We start from the raw sequence: 18,899 nt of genomic DNA, 5'->3' as shown, positions 1-18,899 counted from the left end.
GCAGGGCAGGAAGCTGCCAGGAGGGACTCAGACAGCAGGTGGGGGACAGATGGGGCCACAAGGACACAGGCTGGACAGGTACCAGAGCCCCAGAGAGACGGGTGCAGACAGCAGGGCTGGGGCTGGGTGCCCAGGTCCTCCCTCCCCCCGCAGGACTAACCCACGCCTGACCCCGTGGTCCCAATCTTTGCAGAACCCACTTGCAATCACCCCCTGCACAAAGCCTTCCTTTGCTCCCAGCTGATCTTAACATATCAAGAAACTCCCCAAAGACTGCCCCAGCTTCACCTCTCACTCTTCTCTCCCTTATTCCCTGTGCTCCAGCCGCTCAACTCACACAGGGCCTTTGCACATGCTGTTCCCTCTCATCAGGATGCTGTTCCCTTCCTTTCTCTACTTAGCTCCTCCTTATCTGGCTAATCTCAGAGCAAGTGTCATCGCCTTGGAGAACCACCCACCGACCCCCCAGCCTAAGTCAGGCCCTGGGGCACCAGGCACCTCCCTCCTGTGGCACTTGGCACCCCTAGAATGTGAGTTCCAGGGGTCTTTGCCTTGTCTGCTGCTGCATCCCCCTGGCACCTAGAACAGTGCCTGGTATACAGCAGGCACTCAGTAAATGTTGGTTGCATGAACGTTCCCACCGTGTCTGTTTCTGCTTGCCTTCCTGTCCCCAGGGTCTGGTACACAGTAGGTGATCCATAAATGGTTGTTGCAGAAATGGAAGATGACCTCAGGCCCGGGTCCCCGGGCACCTGTGTCTTGGGCCGCCACGTGGCCACCGTACATTTCCATCTGCTGGATCCCACCTGATTTTCCCGGGAAAATGACCAAAAGAGGTTTTCTTTCCCATTTAGGAGATGGGGGCATCGAGTCCGGAGGTGGAGAGGCACAGCTCGGACACGCGGCTTGGACTCCACACCTTGCCCATTCCTCTGAGCCGATGGTGACGGTTCTTCTCGGTCCCTGTGGTAGGCTACGCAATGCACCCCCTAAAGATGTCCACATCCCCATTCTGGGACCTGTGACTCTGTCACCCAGTGTGGAAACATATTTTTAGGTGGGATTAAGTTAAAAATTTGGAGGGCCGGCCCGGTGGCGCAGCGGTTAAGTTCGCACGTTCCGCTTCTCGGCAGCCCGGGGTTCGCCAGTTTGGATCCCGGGTGCGGACATGGCACCACTTGGCTGGTCATGCTGTGGTAGGCGTCCCACATATAAAGTAGAGGAAGATGGGCATGGATGTGCGCTCAGGGCCAGTCTTCTTCAGCAAAAAAAAAAAAAAAAAAGAGGAGGATTGGCAGTAGTTAGCTCAGGGCTAATCTTCCTGGATTCCCCGGGGGACCCAACGTCATCGCAAGGGTCCTTATCAGAGGGAGGCAGGAGGGCCTGAGACAGATCAGATAATGCTACGCTGCCGGTTTTATTTTTTTAATTTTTATTTTTTTCAAAGATTTTATTTTTCCTTTTTCTCCCCAAAGTCCCCTGGCACATAGTTGTGTATTTTCAGTTGTGGCTCCTTCTAGTTGTGGCATGTGGGACGCCGTCTCAGCATGGCCTGATGAGCAGTGCCATGTCCATGCCCAGGATCCCAACCGGTGAAACCCTGGGCCGGTAGAGCGGAGCGAGCGAACTTAACCACTCCGCCACGGGGCCGGCCCCTACGTTGCTGGTTTTAAAGATGGAGGAAGGGGCTAGGATCCAAGGCATGCAGGCGGCTTCCAGAAGCTGTAAAAGGTGAGACAAGGGATTGCTCCTGGAGCCTCCAGAAGGCTCGCGGGCCTCACGACACCTTGGTGCTAGCCCCGTGAAAGCCATTTCAGATTTCCATCTTCCAGAACTAGATGATAATAATAAACTTGTGTTCTTTAAGACACTAAGTTTGTGGTAATTCGTTACAGCGGTCACAAGAAACCCACGCACCCTCCAGCCTGAGGGGCAGATTCCAGGAGGTCCGTGGGCAGACAGCGTCCCACAGATCCCGCGTGACCTCTGACAGATCCCGCATGACCGTTGCCTCGGTGTTCAGGGCCCCGAGTTCCAGGCGCGACCAGCCCTGTCACTCCAACTGTGTCCCGGATGCCAGTGGCCAAGCCTGCCCTCCCCGGCCACAGAGGGAGAATTATAAATTTGGAAGCAAGACAGAACTGTCAGACGCACAGGGACGCATGACTCGTGAAGGGACACGGCAGCCAGCAACGATTGGTCCAATTGCTGCGTAAACATCCAGACGTTTCTCTCCATCCAGAGAGAACAAAAACCAAGAAAAACGCTGAGCGCTCAGCGAACCTGGCACGATGTCCAGTTTCTGGGGTCGCCCTGGGGAGCAACGGTGAGGCCCGAGATGCCCCCAGCCTCACCCTCTGGATCCAGGGGCTGCACATGGCGGGGATGCTGCCCATGGACCAGGCTTAGATGAGCCCAGAGGTGAGACTGTGGCCTCCGTAATTGTTTAAAAATGGTGGTAAAATACACATAACATAAAATTGACCATCTTAAGCATTTTTTAAGTTGTTAAAAATTTTCTTCCAACTTTACTGAGGAATAATTGACAAATATAATTGCACCTATTTAAAGTGTACAATGTGGGGATTTGGTACATATACACACTGTGGAAGGATAACCTTTTTTTTTTTTTTTTTTTTTGCTGAGGAAGACTGGCCCTGAGCTAGCATCCATGTCCATCTTCCTCTACTTTATACGTGGGACGCCTGCCACAGCACGGCTTGCCAAGCAGTGCCATGTCCACACCCGGGATCCCAACCAGCAAACCCCGGGGCCAATGAAGTGGAATGTGTGCACTTAACCGCTGCGCCATCGGGCTGGTCCCAGGATAACCATTTTTAAGGGCATAATTCTGTGGCATTAAGTACATTCACATTGTCGTGCAAGCCCCACCCTCTGTCTCCAGAACTTTCTCACCTTCCCAAACTGAAATTCTGTCCCCATGAAACACTGACTCCCCATCCTGCTCCCCCAGCCCCTGGGCCCACCATCCTACTTCCTGTCCCTATGGATGCGACTCCTCCAGGGACCTCACAGAAGTGGAGTCACACAGGATCTGTGCTTCTGTGTCTGGCTTATTTCACCGAGCATCATGTCCTCAAGGTTCATCCATGTCACAGCAAGTGTCAGAATTTCCTTCCTCTTTAAGGCTGCATAATATTCCACTGTGTGGCTGGACCACACTGTGTTGATCCATCATCCATCGATGGACACTTGGGTTGTTTCCGCCTTTCGGCCCTTGTGAATGATGCTGCTATGAACACAAGTGTGCAGATATCTGTTCGAATCCCTGCTTTCAGTTCTCTGGCGTATGTGCCCAGCAGTGCCAAGACCGGATCCTACGGTGACGCTATCTTTAAATTTTCGAGGACCTATCATATTGTTTTCCAGAACCGCTGCACCATTTTACATTCCTGCCAGCAATGCACGAGGGTGCCAATTTCTCCTCACCCTCACCCACACTATTTTCCGTTTTTTTTTTTATAAATAGCCATCTCAGTGGACGTGAGGCGGCACCTCATTGGTGTCACAGCTTTTGCCCCCTCAAAAGGGCAGAGTGGGTCTCTGTTGTCTTTTGGCTTCTGGTGGCTGCAGATGAGAACACTCTCCTGGAATTTCCTCTCGATCTTCCAATTCGTGACCCTCCAGAGGGGGCGGGTGTGTGTCTCTTCTGGGGCATGGGGTGGAACTGGGGAGTCTGGGAATCAAGAGCCCTCTCCTTTGGAGACACGAGTCCGTCTTTAGCTCAGCAAATATTTGCCCACCGTTGCTCCAGGGCTCTGGCTCCTCTGTTCTGGAAGCGTCGGGAAGTCCTCCACATTCGGAGGACACCTCCAGGAGTCTTCGTGGGCCAGCATCTCTCCCACCTCTCCTCCTGGCCGGCATTTTTCTCACCAGCAGTGGCCTTCCTTCCCCTGTGACCTCTCGGCCACACAATGGCAAAGCCACATCTGCAGTCCCCAGAGGGTTCTTCACCCCCTCCCTGAGCTCCTTGCCGTGTCCCCATGGATGTGCTCTTCCCCTCTTCCTGTCACTCTGGCTTCATAGGAGTCACCTGGGACAACTGTCTCTTGTGCATCGTGGCCGTCCACTCTCTGGGCCTGTCAGGAGTTGTCACCTCCCAGCCTTCTCCACTCTGTCCATCGTCCCATCGGCAGCCAGGCAGGTCGGGTGGGAGGTGACGCGAAGGACCGTGCGTTGAGAATTATTGAAGCTGCCACACTGAAGATCTTCTCTCTTCTTTGGCATATGTTTGCCACTTTTCATAACAAAAGATTTCTAAAAGGCTGCGCGGTGTCTAGTGTGACATGGCACCTGTACTCGGCTGTTTGCTGAAGCGCTGTCCGAAAGCCTACCAGGAGGTGACCAGGTAAAAACACTGCCAGTTTCCCCAGTTCCGCTCGCCAACAGAGTCCTGCACAGACATCAAAAAGAACGAGCAAATCCTCTCCGAACGGACCCAGAAATCGCGCCAAGACGTCTTAAAAAGCGAAAGAGGGCGAGAACATTCATAGCAGCACCATTCACAAACTGTGCTCCATCCACACAGTGGAATATTATTCAGCCACGAAAAGGAACGGCGTAGCCAGACGTGCTACTAAGTACGTGAACCTTGAAATCATGCGAAGGGAAGGAAGCCAGATTCAAAGGCCACATAGCATAGAATTGCATTTATACGAAATACCCGGAACAGGCACATCCATAGAGAGAAGAAGGTGGATTCTTGGTTGCCAAGGGTGGGGGTGGGGTGGGGTCATGGGGACAGGTTTCATTTTGGGGTGACAAAAATATCTTGGAACTGGATAGAGGTGATGCGTACCTGAGCACAGAATGAGCTTAACGCCACTGAATTGTGCCTTTTAAAGTGGTTAATTTCGCAACATGAGTTTTACCTTAATTAAACAAAATGGTCAAAAAAAAAAAGTGATCATTGAGAGGCACTTACAAGCAAAATAAATTTTTATAAAGAGGACAAAAAGCAAGGGCAGAATGATGCACACAGGGGCCGATGTTTGTGTCTACTGTTAAAGAAAAAAGAATACGTGTGTATGTATCAGAGGGGCACAGGGCTCTGATCCCTCCCCCTGCCCGGAGTCTGAGGTTTGGGGGGCGGAGGGGGAGCCCAGGGGCACAGAGAAGGTTTCAGGCTTTGTGACCTGGGTTCAGATCTGCCTGTGCTCTTTACTGGCTGTGGGGCCAGGGTGAGTGACTCGGGGTCTCTGTGCCTCAGTTTCCCCATCTATATAAGAGACAGCAGAGCTTGCCTTGGCGGTCTGTTGTGAGGGTCCAGCCTGGCACATAGTGAGTACTCCATGAATTGGGGGGGGCTGTCACCCCTAGAAAACCAGACAGGGAAACCCTGGGGGTCCAGCTGCTTTCTCTGCCCCCCCCCACCCCTGACCTTCTCAGGGACTTCCCGGGACCTCTGGGACCCGCCACCCTTCCAGCCTCATTCCCAGGCATCCGGCCAAACTCCCAGTGCATGTGCTCAGTCCTCTCCTCGCCCAGCTGCTTCCTGTGCTCACACAAAGAGAGCTCTGTCCCCAGGCCACCCGGCCAAGGCAGGCCCAGCGCACCCCCCACGGCACAGACTGCAGGCCCCCCTGCTCTGTGTCCCCGCCGTGTCTCTTTGCCCCCAGTCCTGGCCCCATGCTCCCGGCATGCCCCGCCCGCCCTGTCTCCATCCTTTCCCCAGGCCCGTCTCCTGGCCCTGGACACATACAGTAGCGTCCTGTCTGCAAGACGGGGTTCCGGGACTGCACAGAAAGTCAGGGGGGGACATGTGGAGTGACTCAGACATTCCACGAGGATAGAACGGCAGGACACAGTGCTGGGGGGGTGGGTGGTGCAGGGCAACAGGAATGGTGTGGCCACGTGACAGGGACAGGTGACAATTAATAGGAACTGGTGGTGATGGAGAGACAGCGTGACAGCAACAGGTGACAATGAGGACACAATTTGACAGCAACAGGTGATAACGAGGAGAGAGTCTGACAGCAACAGGTGACATTATAATAAAAAGGAAAGCCCTAGGAATTGATGTCATGTTGGTAGGGAGTCTGTGATGTGGGAATAAAGGACAATGAAGAGACAGTGAGGGAAAATGACAGGGGACAGTGAGGACACAGCGCTGTAGTGATTAAGGACAACATTAAGGCAGTCTGTGACTGTGACGGCTGACAGGAGGGGGATGCTGTGATGGGAACAGTGACAGATGACGACTTGGGAACAACACAGCAAACAGAACCTCTGCCATTTCTCAGCCACCAGGTGACTCAGATGACCCCGCTCTGGGGCTGGGAAATGCTCCCTTTCGGAGGCAGATCCCACAACAGAACCTCGAGACACCGGACCCCCGTTTGCCCAGCCCCCCTTGCAGCAAGGCAGGGACACCCCCCCCCAGCCAGGCGCCTCTGACCCCAGCCTTGGCGGACGCTGGCCTCAGAGAAGTGCGGCCCCTTGGATGCCGCTTTGCCGACGGTGGCACTGGTTTCCAGCGTCCAGATCATCAAGGATCACCTGAGCCCCGGGCGTGGAGAGGGAACAGAAGGTGTCTTTGTGGGACCAGATCTGCAGGCCATTTGGGGACAACTCTGCTGGCTGCAGAACCCCCAAGCTTGAGGCTCCTGCTGCCCGGGGAATCTGCGTGTGACCAAGCACCCTTTCTGCCAAGACCGATTCCTGTCACTTGCGGTTTAAGAATCCTGATGCTCTGGGTGAGGGCACCTCTGTTCATAATGAACAACCTCACAGCAACAAGGGGAAGGTGTCAAGGTGACAAGAGACCATACGAATGTCACAGGCAGCGGAGTCACCAAGAAACAGCAAGATGTCCTGTTGACTGGTGACGATGAGAGAATGAAAGCAATCGGGGACAGTGACAGCGGCCCTGTAATGGGAACTTGGTGATGGTGCAATATTGACAGGCAGACTGTGTGACGGGCTCCGCCCTTATGACAGTCTTGAGGTGGCCCCCGGAGGCTGGGGGGAGGTGACACTAAAATGTCCCTTCAGGACAGGGCAATGGCATGGAGGGACTGAGGTAACCTTCTCTGTGTGGCCACATCGGTCATGGGCAGCAGCGTAGCAGACCTGGGCAAGATGGCGTGACAGTAGCGGGGGGCGCAGTGACAAGAAGCGCCCGCTCCCTGCCGTCATTGTCATCGGGAACTTTCGTGGGCAGGGGCGCCTCCTCCGCCTTGCCACACCCCGTGGGTTCCTTCTCTGCTCGCTTCCAGAGAACAGGCAGGGAGAATTCCAGAAGTGAGCCACCTCCGATCACCAGCCTTCCTCTGGGCTTAGCCATAGAGGCATCGGTCATGCCGTGTCCCCCGCAGGGGCCTGCCCCTCCCCTCCCTCTGCACATGTGCTGGGCTACTTCTGGGCCCCCCGGCGCCCGTCTTGTGTGAGCCACGCTTGTCGGCTGAGGAGCAGGTCAGGGTGGACTTCAAGAGGAGGAATTCGGCGGAGGAGCCTCCGAAGGGTGACAGAGGCATCCCCGTGGGCCTCCCACTCTGGAATCCCACCGCTCCGTCATTGCTGTTCCACCTTGACCCTGGGGTCCCTTCCCCCGCACGCCCTCCCCACATCTGGGAACTGCGCTCCCTTGGCCAGGATGACCCACATCTTGTCCCTGAATCACGACTCTGTCTCACGTCCTCGCTGCCCCCCAGACGCAGTTCCAGGCCCCAGGGTGCAGCCGCTGGGGTGACTCCCTTTCCTGGGAGCCCTTGATGGCTCCCATTAGAGGTGGGGGGAGCCTCCTGAGGGCTCCTGGCCTCTGCTCACCTCTCCAGCCTCCCTCCCTCCCTCTCGCCCCTCCCCAAAGGCTCTAGCCTCACTCACTTCCCGAATGTTCCATACTTTCTCATCTCCAGACCTTTGCCTCCCGTGCTATTTCCACCGCAGGTCCCTCCCTCCACTTCTCTGATTGTTTCTTTCTACTGAGGCTTCAGGGCTCCCATCCCTGGGCAGAATGCTCTTTCCCTCCCCCCTTCTGGGGTCCCTCCCTCTGGCCTGGGACTGTGGAGGCCAGGTCTGTCTCCTGGGACCCCCACTGGGAGATTCTAAGTGTATCTCCCTCATAGAGTTTTTTTGGTGATTAAATGAGATAATGTGTATGTAACTCTCAGCACCAAGCCTGGCACATAGGCACCCAATAAATATTAGTTCAAATTGTTATCTGACCTTTATTGATTACATACCGGAAGTGCTATGAGGGAGGCATGATCAACACAATCAGCTTTGGGAATTCAATAGGGTGAACCAGCAATTTAGGGCTGGGGAGGGCATTTTCGAACTGGGCTTTGCCAGATGGATAGGAGTTTACTGAGTGGACTAACAAACAGTGTCTGACCCATCCCCACCTTAAGGCTCACGGGTGGAAAGTGGTAGGGAAAGCTGGGAAGTTTTGCTTGGGTTGTAGACTCCAGATAGAGGGTGGAAATTCTGAAGTCTGGCCCCTATGACACATGGGAGAAACTGAGGCTCAGAAAGTCTAGACCTTTTGGATTCTTAAACTCTTCATGTTGAGAGTCAGATGAAAACGGTGGCACTTCTCCCCAGGAAATGCATCTCGGCCCAACATTTTGCCTACACTTTTAGGGGTTTCAGGATCTTAGTTTAGTCAAGACTCCAGGCTCCAGGCGCCAGGTGAGGTTCCCAAGTCACCCTTGGAATTCTCTCTGCCTGAGGAAGGCATCCTGGGAGGAGGTGGGAGGGCCTCCCAGGTGAGTCCCGGGACCTCCCGGCCCTCCTTCCTCCAGGCCGCCCGCGATGGGAGCCCCGCCTCAGGGCCACCTCCAGCTCGATTCTCTCCCACAACGCGGTTCCCTCCACCGCGAGTCCCCATCGCGCGTCGGCCCCCGCCCCGCCCCGCCCTGCGCTCCCCCGTCCCTCCAGCCCCCCCAGTTCCACCGGCGCCCCGCGCCCTCCCCCAGCTCCCGGCCCCTCCCCTAGCCCGAGCTCTGCGCCCCCGGCCGCCGCCCCGGGAGCTCCGAGGTGCGAACGCGCCCTCCCCGACTCCGCCCGCCCCCCGCTCCCCGCTCCCCCCGAGTGGCAGCGCTGGGCCGGGAACGCGGCGGGGTCGGCCTCTCGGCTCCGCGCTCCCGCCCCGGGCCCCCGGCGCGGAGGGAGCCCCGCGCGCCCGCCCCCGTGCCTGCCACCCCGCGCGCTGGCCCGCAGGTAGGTGACGCGGGGCGCGGGGGCGCGGGCCGGAGCGCAGGGGCGGGCGGCAGGGCCGGCGGAGGGGCCGCGGCGGGCGCGGGGCCCGAGTTCCTTTGTTCGCGGCCCGCAGCCCCGGGCCCAGCCCCCTCCCCTCTCCGCGCTCCGCTCGGGGCCGCCCGGGGCGCGGGGACCAGCGCCCGCAGGAGGGGTCGGGCCGGGCCCTGACCCGCAGGTGAGGGCGGAGCCCAGCGCGGTCGCGGCCCCCGGGCCTGCGTCCCCGGCCCTGCCCGGTGAGAACGCGGTCCCCCCCTGGTCCCCCGAGGCCGGGATCCCCCGCTGGCCGCCCCCCGGCTCCCCGCCCGTGCCGTGCGCGCCATGCCCGCTCATTCATTCGACAAACTCCGGGGCGCGGTTGGCGGAGGGAGGGCGGGGGGCCGGGGCCGGCCAAACCGGAGACCCCCCACCCCCACCCCCGTCCGCGAGGCGGGCCGGGCCGGGAAGGAGGCCCCGTGGGCTCTGAGGCTGCGCCTGGAGAAGGCGTCCCGGGAGCGCGGACCCGCCTGGACAGCTTGGAAGCAAGAAGCCGCTGCCCCTCTCCAGCCGGGCCGGCTCTCTCCTGCCTCCCCGCTTAAGTTGACAAGGGTCTCCCCCTTCTCCGAGGACCTTGGGGCCACCTGGTCGGGCTCTCCTGTCATCCCAAGGCCCAGAGAGGGGCAGCCACGGGCCCAAGGGCACACAGCATGCCCCTCAGCCAGACCCAATTCTTCTCCCTGGCCTGGAAACTGGGACCCCAAAGGGGCCCCAGAAGGCCACTTGGTCTGCCTTCTGTTCCTTAAGTATTCAGCTTCCATCCTCCTAAGCTTTGCCTGGTCCTCTCCGGCACCAGGAGCGGCCCTGTCCTCACCTCCTCCCTCCCAACCTTGCAGGTCCAGGAGAGAGCCGCCCCCCTCCTGGGGGTCGGGGCGGATCCTCTTCACGTCCCTCCCCTCTGCCAGGGCTCAGCCCGCGCTCAGCCCCGCACTAAGCTCGTGAGGGCCTCAGTCTGCCCGTCAGTGAAATGGGCACAAAGCCGTCCCTTCCCTGGTGGGCGGAGGCGCGTGCTGTCCTTTGGGAGGTCCCAGCCTCCGCCTGGTGCCCCTGCTCAGAAGGTCCATGCGTCCCCCTGTCTCCCAACCCCTCCCTCCCTGCTCAGCCCGCCCCCTCGAGGCTTCCCGCCGCCCTGCGAATCAGCCACCAGCTCTGCCCGCTCTCATCTGGACGCCAGCCCGGGCTCCCCACCTGCACGCTGCCGCTGGGGCCCCTACAGCCCTCCCTACTCTGTCACACAGCCCCTGTGCCCTTGTTGCTCCCACTTAAAGCCCTTCGAGGGCTCTCCATCGTTCTTAACCTACAAGTAGAAGCTCCATTGCACACTTGCACTCTTGCAACACTGGCCTCTGTCCCCGTCTCCCGTCCGCTCTGTGGTCCCCGACCTTCTTGCCTCTGCTCTGCTGTGCGCTCTGCTGCAGCACCCCTCTCTTGTTTAACTCCCTCTCTGAGACATCACGCCTCCTCTGAGAAGCCTTCCCTGACTGTTCACCTGCTCCCGGGGCAGGGTCGGTCGGAGGCTTCTGCGGTGGGGCCTGGGTTTCTCCATCCAGCTGCTCCCCATTCTCCTGTGTGCCCTGTGGCCAAGCCCAGGGCCTTCTGCTGGGGTTCACTCTTGCTTCTTCTCTGCAGCCTCCAGGAGACGCGTCGTGGTTCTGGAGGGTCTGTGCTTGGCAAGGCGAGGGGCTGGCGCTTTCACCATGGCCTGGGGCCCCCTGGCTCCGCTCCTGCTGGCTTGGACGGCCCTGTCGTGCGTGGCGGGTGTCTGGGGCCGCTGGGACGGGGCGGCGGAGGCTGCAGGTCCAGGACGTGTGCGCAGGCGCGGCAGCCCAAGCATCTTGCAGGGGTGCGTGGTACCTGGGATGCTGAGAGGCCCCGGGTTGGGGGTGGGGGGCCGAGGATGAGGCCCAGGGGACACCCAGCTGGGCAGGGGCTCACCTGCCGTGCCACGCTCTCCCAAAGGCCGAATGTGTGTGGCTCTCGCTTCCACACCTACTGCTGTCCCGGCTGGAGGACGCTGCCCGGCGGGAACCAGTGTGTCGTGCGTGAGTGGTGCTGCCTTCTGGAGGAGGGGGCGCAGGATGGGGGCACGGGGCAGCTCCCCCACCTGCGGGCAGGACCAGCCCGGGTCACAGGACGTTGGCTGGGGTGCTTGCATGAACCTCAGGAATGGCCCTTGCTGTCGTCTGGCTCCCAGGCCCCCCTGCCCTTCATTTCTTTGCCTTCCAGCCTCTCTGTGTCTGTCTGCCTGTCTGTCTGTCTCTCTCTCTCTGCCTGTCTCTTTCTCTCTTGGTCTCTCTCTCTCTGTCTCTCCTCATCTCTGTCTCTCAGTCTGTCTCCCATCCCCCATCTCTAGAATCTGACTCCACTCCCCAGGAGGGCCCCTGGCCACCACGGCCGACGCCCGAGCATCTTGAGCTTCTCCCCTGGCCCCTCTCTCCGGCCGTTCTGCCCCATCTGTCGTGATGGCTCGATGGCTCAGCAGAGACTCGAAGCTTCGCCCTGGGCGCCGACGGGAGGGGGGGATGGTGCCGCCTTCGGGGCCAGGCCTTGATGGTCGCCCGCTCCGCCCGTGCCAGCTGTCTGTAGGCACGCCTGCGGCGAGGGCTTCTGCTCGCGGCCCAACCTGTGCGCCTGTGCCGACGGGACGCTAGCCCCCAGCTGCGCAGGGAGCCCAGGTGAGCGAGGGTGGAAGTTTCTGGATGCCACTGGGAGCCCGGGCTGGTTCCACTCCAGGACCAGAGCCGGGCCGGGCCCTCCTCATCCCGCTGCCTTGCCCGTGCGTCGTGGGGCCTGTTGCACCCTTACTGTGTGTCCGTCCTCCCCATCCTCAGGGTCAGCGTGCAGTGTGAGCTGCATGAACGGCGGCAGCTGCCGGGGGGAGTCCTGCCTGTGCCAGAGGGGCTACACGGGCACCGTGTGTGGGCAGCGTGAGTACCCCCCATGGACACCCGGGCCTGGATCCCAAAGGACAGGTCTCTGCTGTCACCCACCTACCACCCACGGTCATTTTTCTGGGACTAGGGGTTGGAGGGGACACACTCGTCACAGTGTTATTATTGGGGTCAGATCGTGGGGATTCCCGGCTGAAGACGGGCTTGCCCGGGGCCCAGCTCCCTCTGCTACTGGGGCACCTCAGACCACCTCCCCTTTCCCTCCACAGCCGTCTGTGACCGCGGCTGCCACAATGGGGGCCGCTGCATCGGGCCGAACCACTGCGCCTGTGTGTACGGCTTCATGGGGCCTCAGTGTGAGAGAGGTACCAAGCCGGGGGGGAAGGATGGGGCTTCCTGGCAGCCCTGAGACTTGGCCAGGCCCTGGGAGGGTCCAGCTGGCCTCCTTCCACCTCCCCAGCCCCCCATTGCTGTGAATGGCAGAGAAACAGTCTGCTCCAGGAAGGGAGTCAGGGTGGGCTTCCTGGAGGAAGGGATAAGTTGGAGTTCATAAGATGGACAAGCCCCCTTTTATTGCACCCCCTCTGTCAGAGTGATCCCACGGGCTGAGGTGGTTGGGGTGAGGAGGCAGTTGCTAAAAATGAAGACAGTGGAAGCAACGATGTCTTTTGAAAAGTTGGATGTGGGGGAGGGGGAGGGGAGGAACGGAAGCAAGGACGGACCCCAGGTCTGCTCTGAAATCCAAGGGGATAGTGGTGCCACTGGGTGGCAGGAAAGGGGAAGACCGCAAGCTCAGTGTTGGCCCAGGAGCCTGTGGGTGGTCCAGGAGGCAGCTGGACGCCCAGGCTTGGGGGCCGCCCCATCCACGGGGCCTGAAGCTGAGCGGATGGTCCAGGTTCGAGGGGAGGAGAAAGGAGGGCCATGTCAGGGCACTCAGGAAAAACGGAGCCCCCAGAGGATTGAGAAGAAGAAAGCGAGCAGGAGCGGGTGGCCCTGGGGGTGCCCAGGCTGGGGCATCTCGGGCTGTGGGAGCCACCGGAGTGCCCGGCGGGGCCAAGGAGCCCAGGATGGCGAGTATGGGCCGGGCCCTGGGCCTGACCTCAGTGGGGAGCGTGTGGCTGGGAGCCGAGCCGGGTTGGAGGTGGGTAGCGAAGAATCAGAAGCCGGAGGGGCTGGGAGGTTACCTGGGTTCGAGGGTGGGTTTTGGGGAACTGGGTTGGACAAGAAAACAGAATCGGAATTCGAGCTGATGGTGGGGGAGCAGTCGCGGTGGCTGAGGGGGAGTGAGGCTCAGTGGGGAGGGGGAAGAGGAGAAGCCCGGGTGGGTGGTGGACAGTGAGGGTCCCAGAGGGAGGCAGGGCTGGGTGCCTCGGCGGGAGCGAGTGGGGATCCAGGGTTCTGGGTAAATTAGGTGAGATTCTGGGCACAGCATTTTGGCTTAGGGAATCAGGGCGACCGGGGGGTCTCTGTGCAGCCCCTCCTCCATCCGGGGCCTGGCTTTGGCCTCTCCTTCTGGGAGGGACTTCCCTTGGTTCAGTGCCAGCCCCTTGATTGGAACCATCTGGAAGATGGAGCCAGGAAGTCACATCTGGGCCCGTGTATGGCGGTGGGGGGACCGACGGGACCACTTTCTGCTGGCTGCAGGGGTCAAGGTTGTAGTGTTGTGGATCCAGAGCATTTGGGCAGATGCTGGGTCTCTCCCAAATTTAGGGAGATCTGGCAGGGCCAGCATGCGCTCAGGGACGAGAGAGGCTCTCCAGCCAGGCATCCATGGGTCCCTACCCAGGCCTGAAGGAAAGTTGGGGCCTGGGGGGGAGGGGTGTCCCCAGATATGCCCTAGGCTTTGTGGGCTCGGAGGTCCTGGCCTCTCTCTTGGATGTTGGTTGGGGAATGCTTTAGTGAGAAAGGGTTTTGAAGGGTGAATAGGAGTTTGTCAGGTAGGGAAGGGGAACAGCGTGAGTAAAGGCTGTGGTCAGGAAAAAGCCTGGTGTGTTGGTGTAGGGAGGCTGGGAAGGCGGTTGCTACAGTGGTCCAGGTGAGCTGGGGCGGCGGGGATGAAGATGCAGAAGGCTGTGGGGTGGGGCAGCCGGAGGCCAGCTGCCCACATCCATCTGTCCCGCAGACTACCGGACAGGGCCCTGTTTTGGCCAAGTGGGCCCCGAGGGGTGCCACCATCACCTGACAGTCCTCGTCTGCACCAAGGCGCTCTGCTGTGCCACTGTAGGCCGGGCCTGGGGCCTCCCGTGTGAGCTCTGCCCTGCACAGCCACACCCCTGTCGCCGTGGCTTCATTCCCAATATCCACACGGGGGCCTGCCAAGGTGAATGGGGGGTCAGCGAAGGGGGGCCGGAGGTCCTGGGAGCCAGGGCTGAGTGGGAGCGCTTGGCGGCCTTGGTTCCTCCCTCTGACGGGCCTCTCATTCCCTTGCAGATGTGGACGAGTGCCAGGCTGTCCCAGGCCTGTGCCAGGGGGGCAGCTGCGTCAACACTGTGGGCTCCTTTGAATGCCGCTGCCCGGCTGGACACCTGCTCAGTGAAAACAGTGCCAAGTGTGAAGGTGGCCGGCAGGGAGGGGGACCAACTGGGCCCTCCTTTGCGCTCTGGGTGGCCTAGGCTCCCCTGCAAGGAGGAGGTGGGCTGGGGCTGGCGGGGGCCGGCTCTGAGCGGCATCTGTCTACACAGATGTGGACGAGTGTCTCAGGGTGCCGGGCCTCTGCTCTGGGGGCGACTGCACCAACACAGTCGGGAGCTACGTGTGCACCTGTCCCCGTGGGTTTGCCAGCAACCTGGATGGCACCCGCTGCCTGGGTGAGCCGAGGGCGCTAGAGGGCAGACGGCGGCCAGACCGGCCCCTCGCGCATCTCTCTCTGCAACCCTCGGGCCCTGCTAGCCCTCCGATCTCTATGTCCTTCTGTCTTGTTTGGATCCTAGTTTCCATCCCTCTGGCATCTGGCCTCCCTACCCATTAGGCTTTGCGCTCTCTGGACCCCAGTCTCGCGCCCTTTGGCCCTCCACCTCCATGCCCTTTAGCTCTCTCATCCCCTGGCTGGCCTCTCGGCTGCACTGCCCACCTCCCTGCGCCCCTCTGCCTCTCAGATTCTAGGCTCTTCTGGCCCACTGGCTGCCTCTCTGGCCTCTCTGGCCCCCTGCCTCTATGCCCCTCTGACCCTCTAGCTTTCATCTCTATGCCTCTCTGCTTGTCTAGCTCCATCTCTGTGCCCTCCTGACCCTCCAGCCTCCCTCTGTCATCTAGCCTCCACCTCTGTGCCCCTCTGGTCGTCTAGCCTCCACCTCTGTGCCCCTCTGGTCGTCTAGCCTCCACCTCTGTGCCCCTCTGGTCGTCTAGCCTCCACCTCTGTGCCCCTCTGGTCGTCTAGACTCCACCTCTGTGCCCCTCTGGTCGTCTAGCCTCCACCTCTGTGCCCCTCTGGTCGTCTAGACTCCACCTCTGTGCGCCTCTGACCCTCTAGCCTCCATCTCTATTCCCCTCTGGTCATCCAACCTCCATCTCTGTGCCCCTCTGGTCATCTAGCCTCCACCTCTGTGCCCCTCTGACGCTCTAGCCTCCATCTCTATGCCCGTTTGGTCGTCCAGCCTCATCTCTGTGCCTCTCTTACCTCTAGTTTTCATCTCTGTGCTGTTCTGGTCCTTTACCATCCACCTCTGTGCCCCTCTGGTCCTTTATCACCCACCTCTGTGCCCCTCTGGTCCTTTGTCACCGACCTCTGTGCCCCTCTGGTCCTTTATCACCCACCTCTGTGCCCCTCTGGTCCTTTATCACCGACCTCTGTGCCCCTCTGGTCCTTTATCACCCACCTCTGTGCCCCTCTGGTCCTTTATCACCGACCTCTGTGCCCCTCTGGTCCTTTATCACCCACCTCTGTGCCCCTCTGGTCCTTTATCGTCGACCTCTGTGCCCCTCTGGTCCTTTACCATCCACCTCTGTGCCCCTCTGGTCCTTTATCATCCACCTCTGTGCCCCTCTGGTCCTTTATCGTCGACCTCTGTGCCCCTCTGGTCCTTTATCACCCACCTCTGTGCCCCTCTGGTCCTTTATCATCGACCTCTGTGCCCCTCTGGTCCTTTATCATCCACTTTCTGTTCCCTCTGGTCGTCTAGCCGCCATCTCCATGCCTTTCTGCCCAATGGCCTCTCTAGACCCCTGTCTCTACATTTCTCTTTCCCCTCCCAAGGAGTTTTTAGGCTCATGCATCTCCCCCCACACCCTTGTGTTTGAGATAGGGAAACTGAGGCCAAGAGAGGGGTTTGTTTGAGCCAGCTCAGCAAGTCCAGAACAGACAGGTGTCCACACCCAGCTCCCCAGACCCCCAGCCGCCGTGGGGTCCTCTGGGCTGTCCCTCCCCCTGAGTGCCCACCCTCCTGTGATGCCCCACACCCCGCCTGGCCCGGGCGGGGGGACCCTTGGGCTCTCATTCCCTGTCCTGCTGTCTTGATGAGCTGGTCGTTAGACTTTAGAAGTTGCCAGCGGCCCACAGGGCGAAGGGACCCGGAGTATGCACACTCGTGAGAGGGGCCGGGCAGAGTCCTGCATTGGGAGGAGGGGGCTTGGCAGTTCCCCAGCACCCACCCGCCTCGGGCTGGGCCTCCACCAGGCAGGGCTGGGGTATTGTGTTTGGAGTTCTGCCCGTGTGCTGTGGCCAGCGCCAGATCTTCTATTCCTCCACCTCTGGGGGCCACCGTGGCGGGCATGGAGGACCCCTCTGGGCACGTCCCCCAGCCTGGGGGTACTTCTCCCAGCTATGGAACAGCGGAGGCTGGATTTCAACCAAAGTCAGGTTGCCTCCAAACATGGGCTTGGGATTCAGTCCCCGGTGTTGAGTGCCACCCGAGCTGCCCACAAACTCTATGACGTGGGACAAATGACATAGCTTCTCTGTGCCTCAGCTTCCTCCTCTGTAAAATGGGCACACAGGCAGTCCCTACCTCATGGAGTCGTGCAGAGGGGCAAGTACAGTTGGTGGAGCGATTTGCCTGGGGCTGGATATTGTGGATGCTCAGTACACGTTCACCGAGACAGGGGAACGGTGGCGTTGGGGCTGTGGCCGCCTGGCCAGGCCTGATCACAGCGGATGCTTAAAAAGCAGCGGCAGCATCGTGTTTGTTGAAATTCTTCTGCTCTGTCTCTGTCTTTCCTACTGGAGAGGCAGCCACCTGGTCAGGTCCCCTGGGGTTTGCTGGTCTGGCCTCCCATCCTCCCTTGCCCTTCAGCAGCTGTGTGACTTTGAACGAGTCTGTTGACCTTTCCCCGTCTGGGAAGCCCAGCCCCCGTCGAGAGCTCAGGGCTGGTGCCAGGAGTGCAGAACCCCAACTCCCACACGGGCAGCTGGGATGTCCCCAGGTGCACAGAGTGGGGCCGGGGAGGCGGGAAGAGTTTGCGTGGTTTCTCAGCCTGGGGCAGGGCAACAGCAGTGGGCAGCGGCCCTCCCAGCTAGTGGGAGGGGTTTCTCCACGGCGGGCCCCCAGCCAAGATCTATGGGATTTTAAACCTAAAAATATGCTCTTTGAGTCAGGGCCTCAGAAATCTGATCACCGCACAAAGCCGGGCTCGAGGGAACAGTGGAAAGTAGAAGAGGGACCGTGCTTCTCATACCTGATGGGCGTCTGCCTCAGTCTCCCCAGGGGCTGCAGCCATCAATCCACTATCGGGGTTCCTTCTCAGTTTCACAGCCTCTTAGGTTTCCCCAGGATGCCCAGGGCTGGCAGGCAGGCACACACAGCTGTGGATCCTGGCATCCCCACCTGAGCGTCCAGCCTGACCTCCCACCAGGGAAGCCCCCAAACCAAGAGTTTTTCCTCAGTGTGGTTGAATACCCACAGTGACGGGGAGCTCATGACCAGTGCAAGCTTGCGTTTTGGGGATGCTCTTGCTTGAATGAGCCCAAATCTACCTCCCTGGGGTAATTTGGAAAGCTTGGTAATAAAAAGTGTCGCTCAGTGAGCATCGGCCACGTGCCAGACACGATATGCTCCACTTTTCACGTGGGCGTCACTTTCCCCAGGTGAGGTGAGTGCTCTGAGCATCCCCATTCCACGGATGGGGAAGCTGAGGCACAGGGAGGCAAGGAGACCTGTCCTGCGGGCAGTGTTGGTGGAGCTGGAATCAGAACCCAGGTCCGGTAACTGATCCGCCCCACTTCGGTTGCAGACCACCGGGCCGGCACCTGCTTCTCGGCGCTGATTACGGGCCGCTGTGCCGGGGACCTCGCCGGCCACTACACTCACAGGCAGTGTTGCTGCGACAAGGGCAGGTGCTGGGCGGCTGGCCCGGCCCCTGAGCTGTGTCCTCCGCGGGGCTCTGGTGAGTGGAGGGGGGGCTGCCTCTCGCCTTCCTCTGCCCCCCGCCTGCAGGTTGGGGCCCCGGGGCATGCTGGGGGCTGGCCTCAAACCTTGCTTCCTCGCAGAAGAGTTCCAGCGACTGTGCGTGCAGGGTTTCCCTCTGCTGCCCTCCTACCCTGGCCCCTTCCCTGGCCTTCCTGGCTTCGGATCCAACGGCGTGGGTCCCGGCCTTGGGCCAGCGCGGCACAGCCCCCACGGCTCCAATGGGCATGGGGTTCCCAGCCTGGGCCTCGGCGATGCCAACATTGGTGAGGCCTGGGACCTGGGAGGAGGGGTCCTAGACCCGGGAGGGGGATCCAGGCCTGGGCAGTAGGGGTGAAAGTACCCACAGTGGTCTGGGGGTGGGAGGAGGTTGGGGACCTGGGCCTCAAAGTCAGGGTTTGGGCCATGGCTGGGG

General features: G+C 60.2%; 1 protein-coding gene across 1 annotated transcript in view; it reads left to right on the top strand.

The window, feature by feature from the left end:
* The first annotated feature begins 9,050 nt into the window (after positions 1-9,050).
* FBN3 (fibrillin 3) overlaps positions 9,051-18,899 on the top strand; it is a 63,076-nt gene continuing 53,227 nt past the window's right edge. Inside the window, exons 1-11 of the mRNA XM_023644662.2 lie at positions 9,051-9,183; positions 10,885-11,098; positions 11,215-11,297; positions 11,832-11,930; positions 12,087-12,182; positions 12,416-12,511; positions 14,269-14,466; positions 14,577-14,702; positions 14,828-14,953; positions 18,312-18,464; positions 18,568-18,750. Coding sequence (XP_023500430.2) covers positions 10,953-11,098; positions 11,215-11,297; positions 11,832-11,930; positions 12,087-12,182; positions 12,416-12,511; positions 14,269-14,466; positions 14,577-14,702; positions 14,828-14,953; positions 18,312-18,464; positions 18,568-18,750 — 1,306 coding nt within the window. The 5' untranslated portion in view covers positions 9,051-9,183; positions 10,885-10,952. The remainder of the gene's footprint in view (positions 9,184-10,884; positions 11,099-11,214; positions 11,298-11,831; positions 11,931-12,086; positions 12,183-12,415; positions 12,512-14,268; positions 14,467-14,576; positions 14,703-14,827; positions 14,954-18,311; positions 18,465-18,567; positions 18,751-18,899) is intronic.

Source organism: Equus caballus, chromosome 7 (assembly GCF_041296265.1).
Source record: "Equus caballus isolate H_3958 breed thoroughbred chromosome 7, TB-T2T, whole genome shotgun sequence".
Taxonomy (NCBI): domain Eukaryota; kingdom Metazoa; phylum Chordata; class Mammalia; order Perissodactyla; family Equidae; genus Equus; species Equus caballus.
The sequence above is the reverse complement of the archived record's forward strand: the minus strand, read 5'-3'. Positions and strand labels throughout refer to the sequence as shown.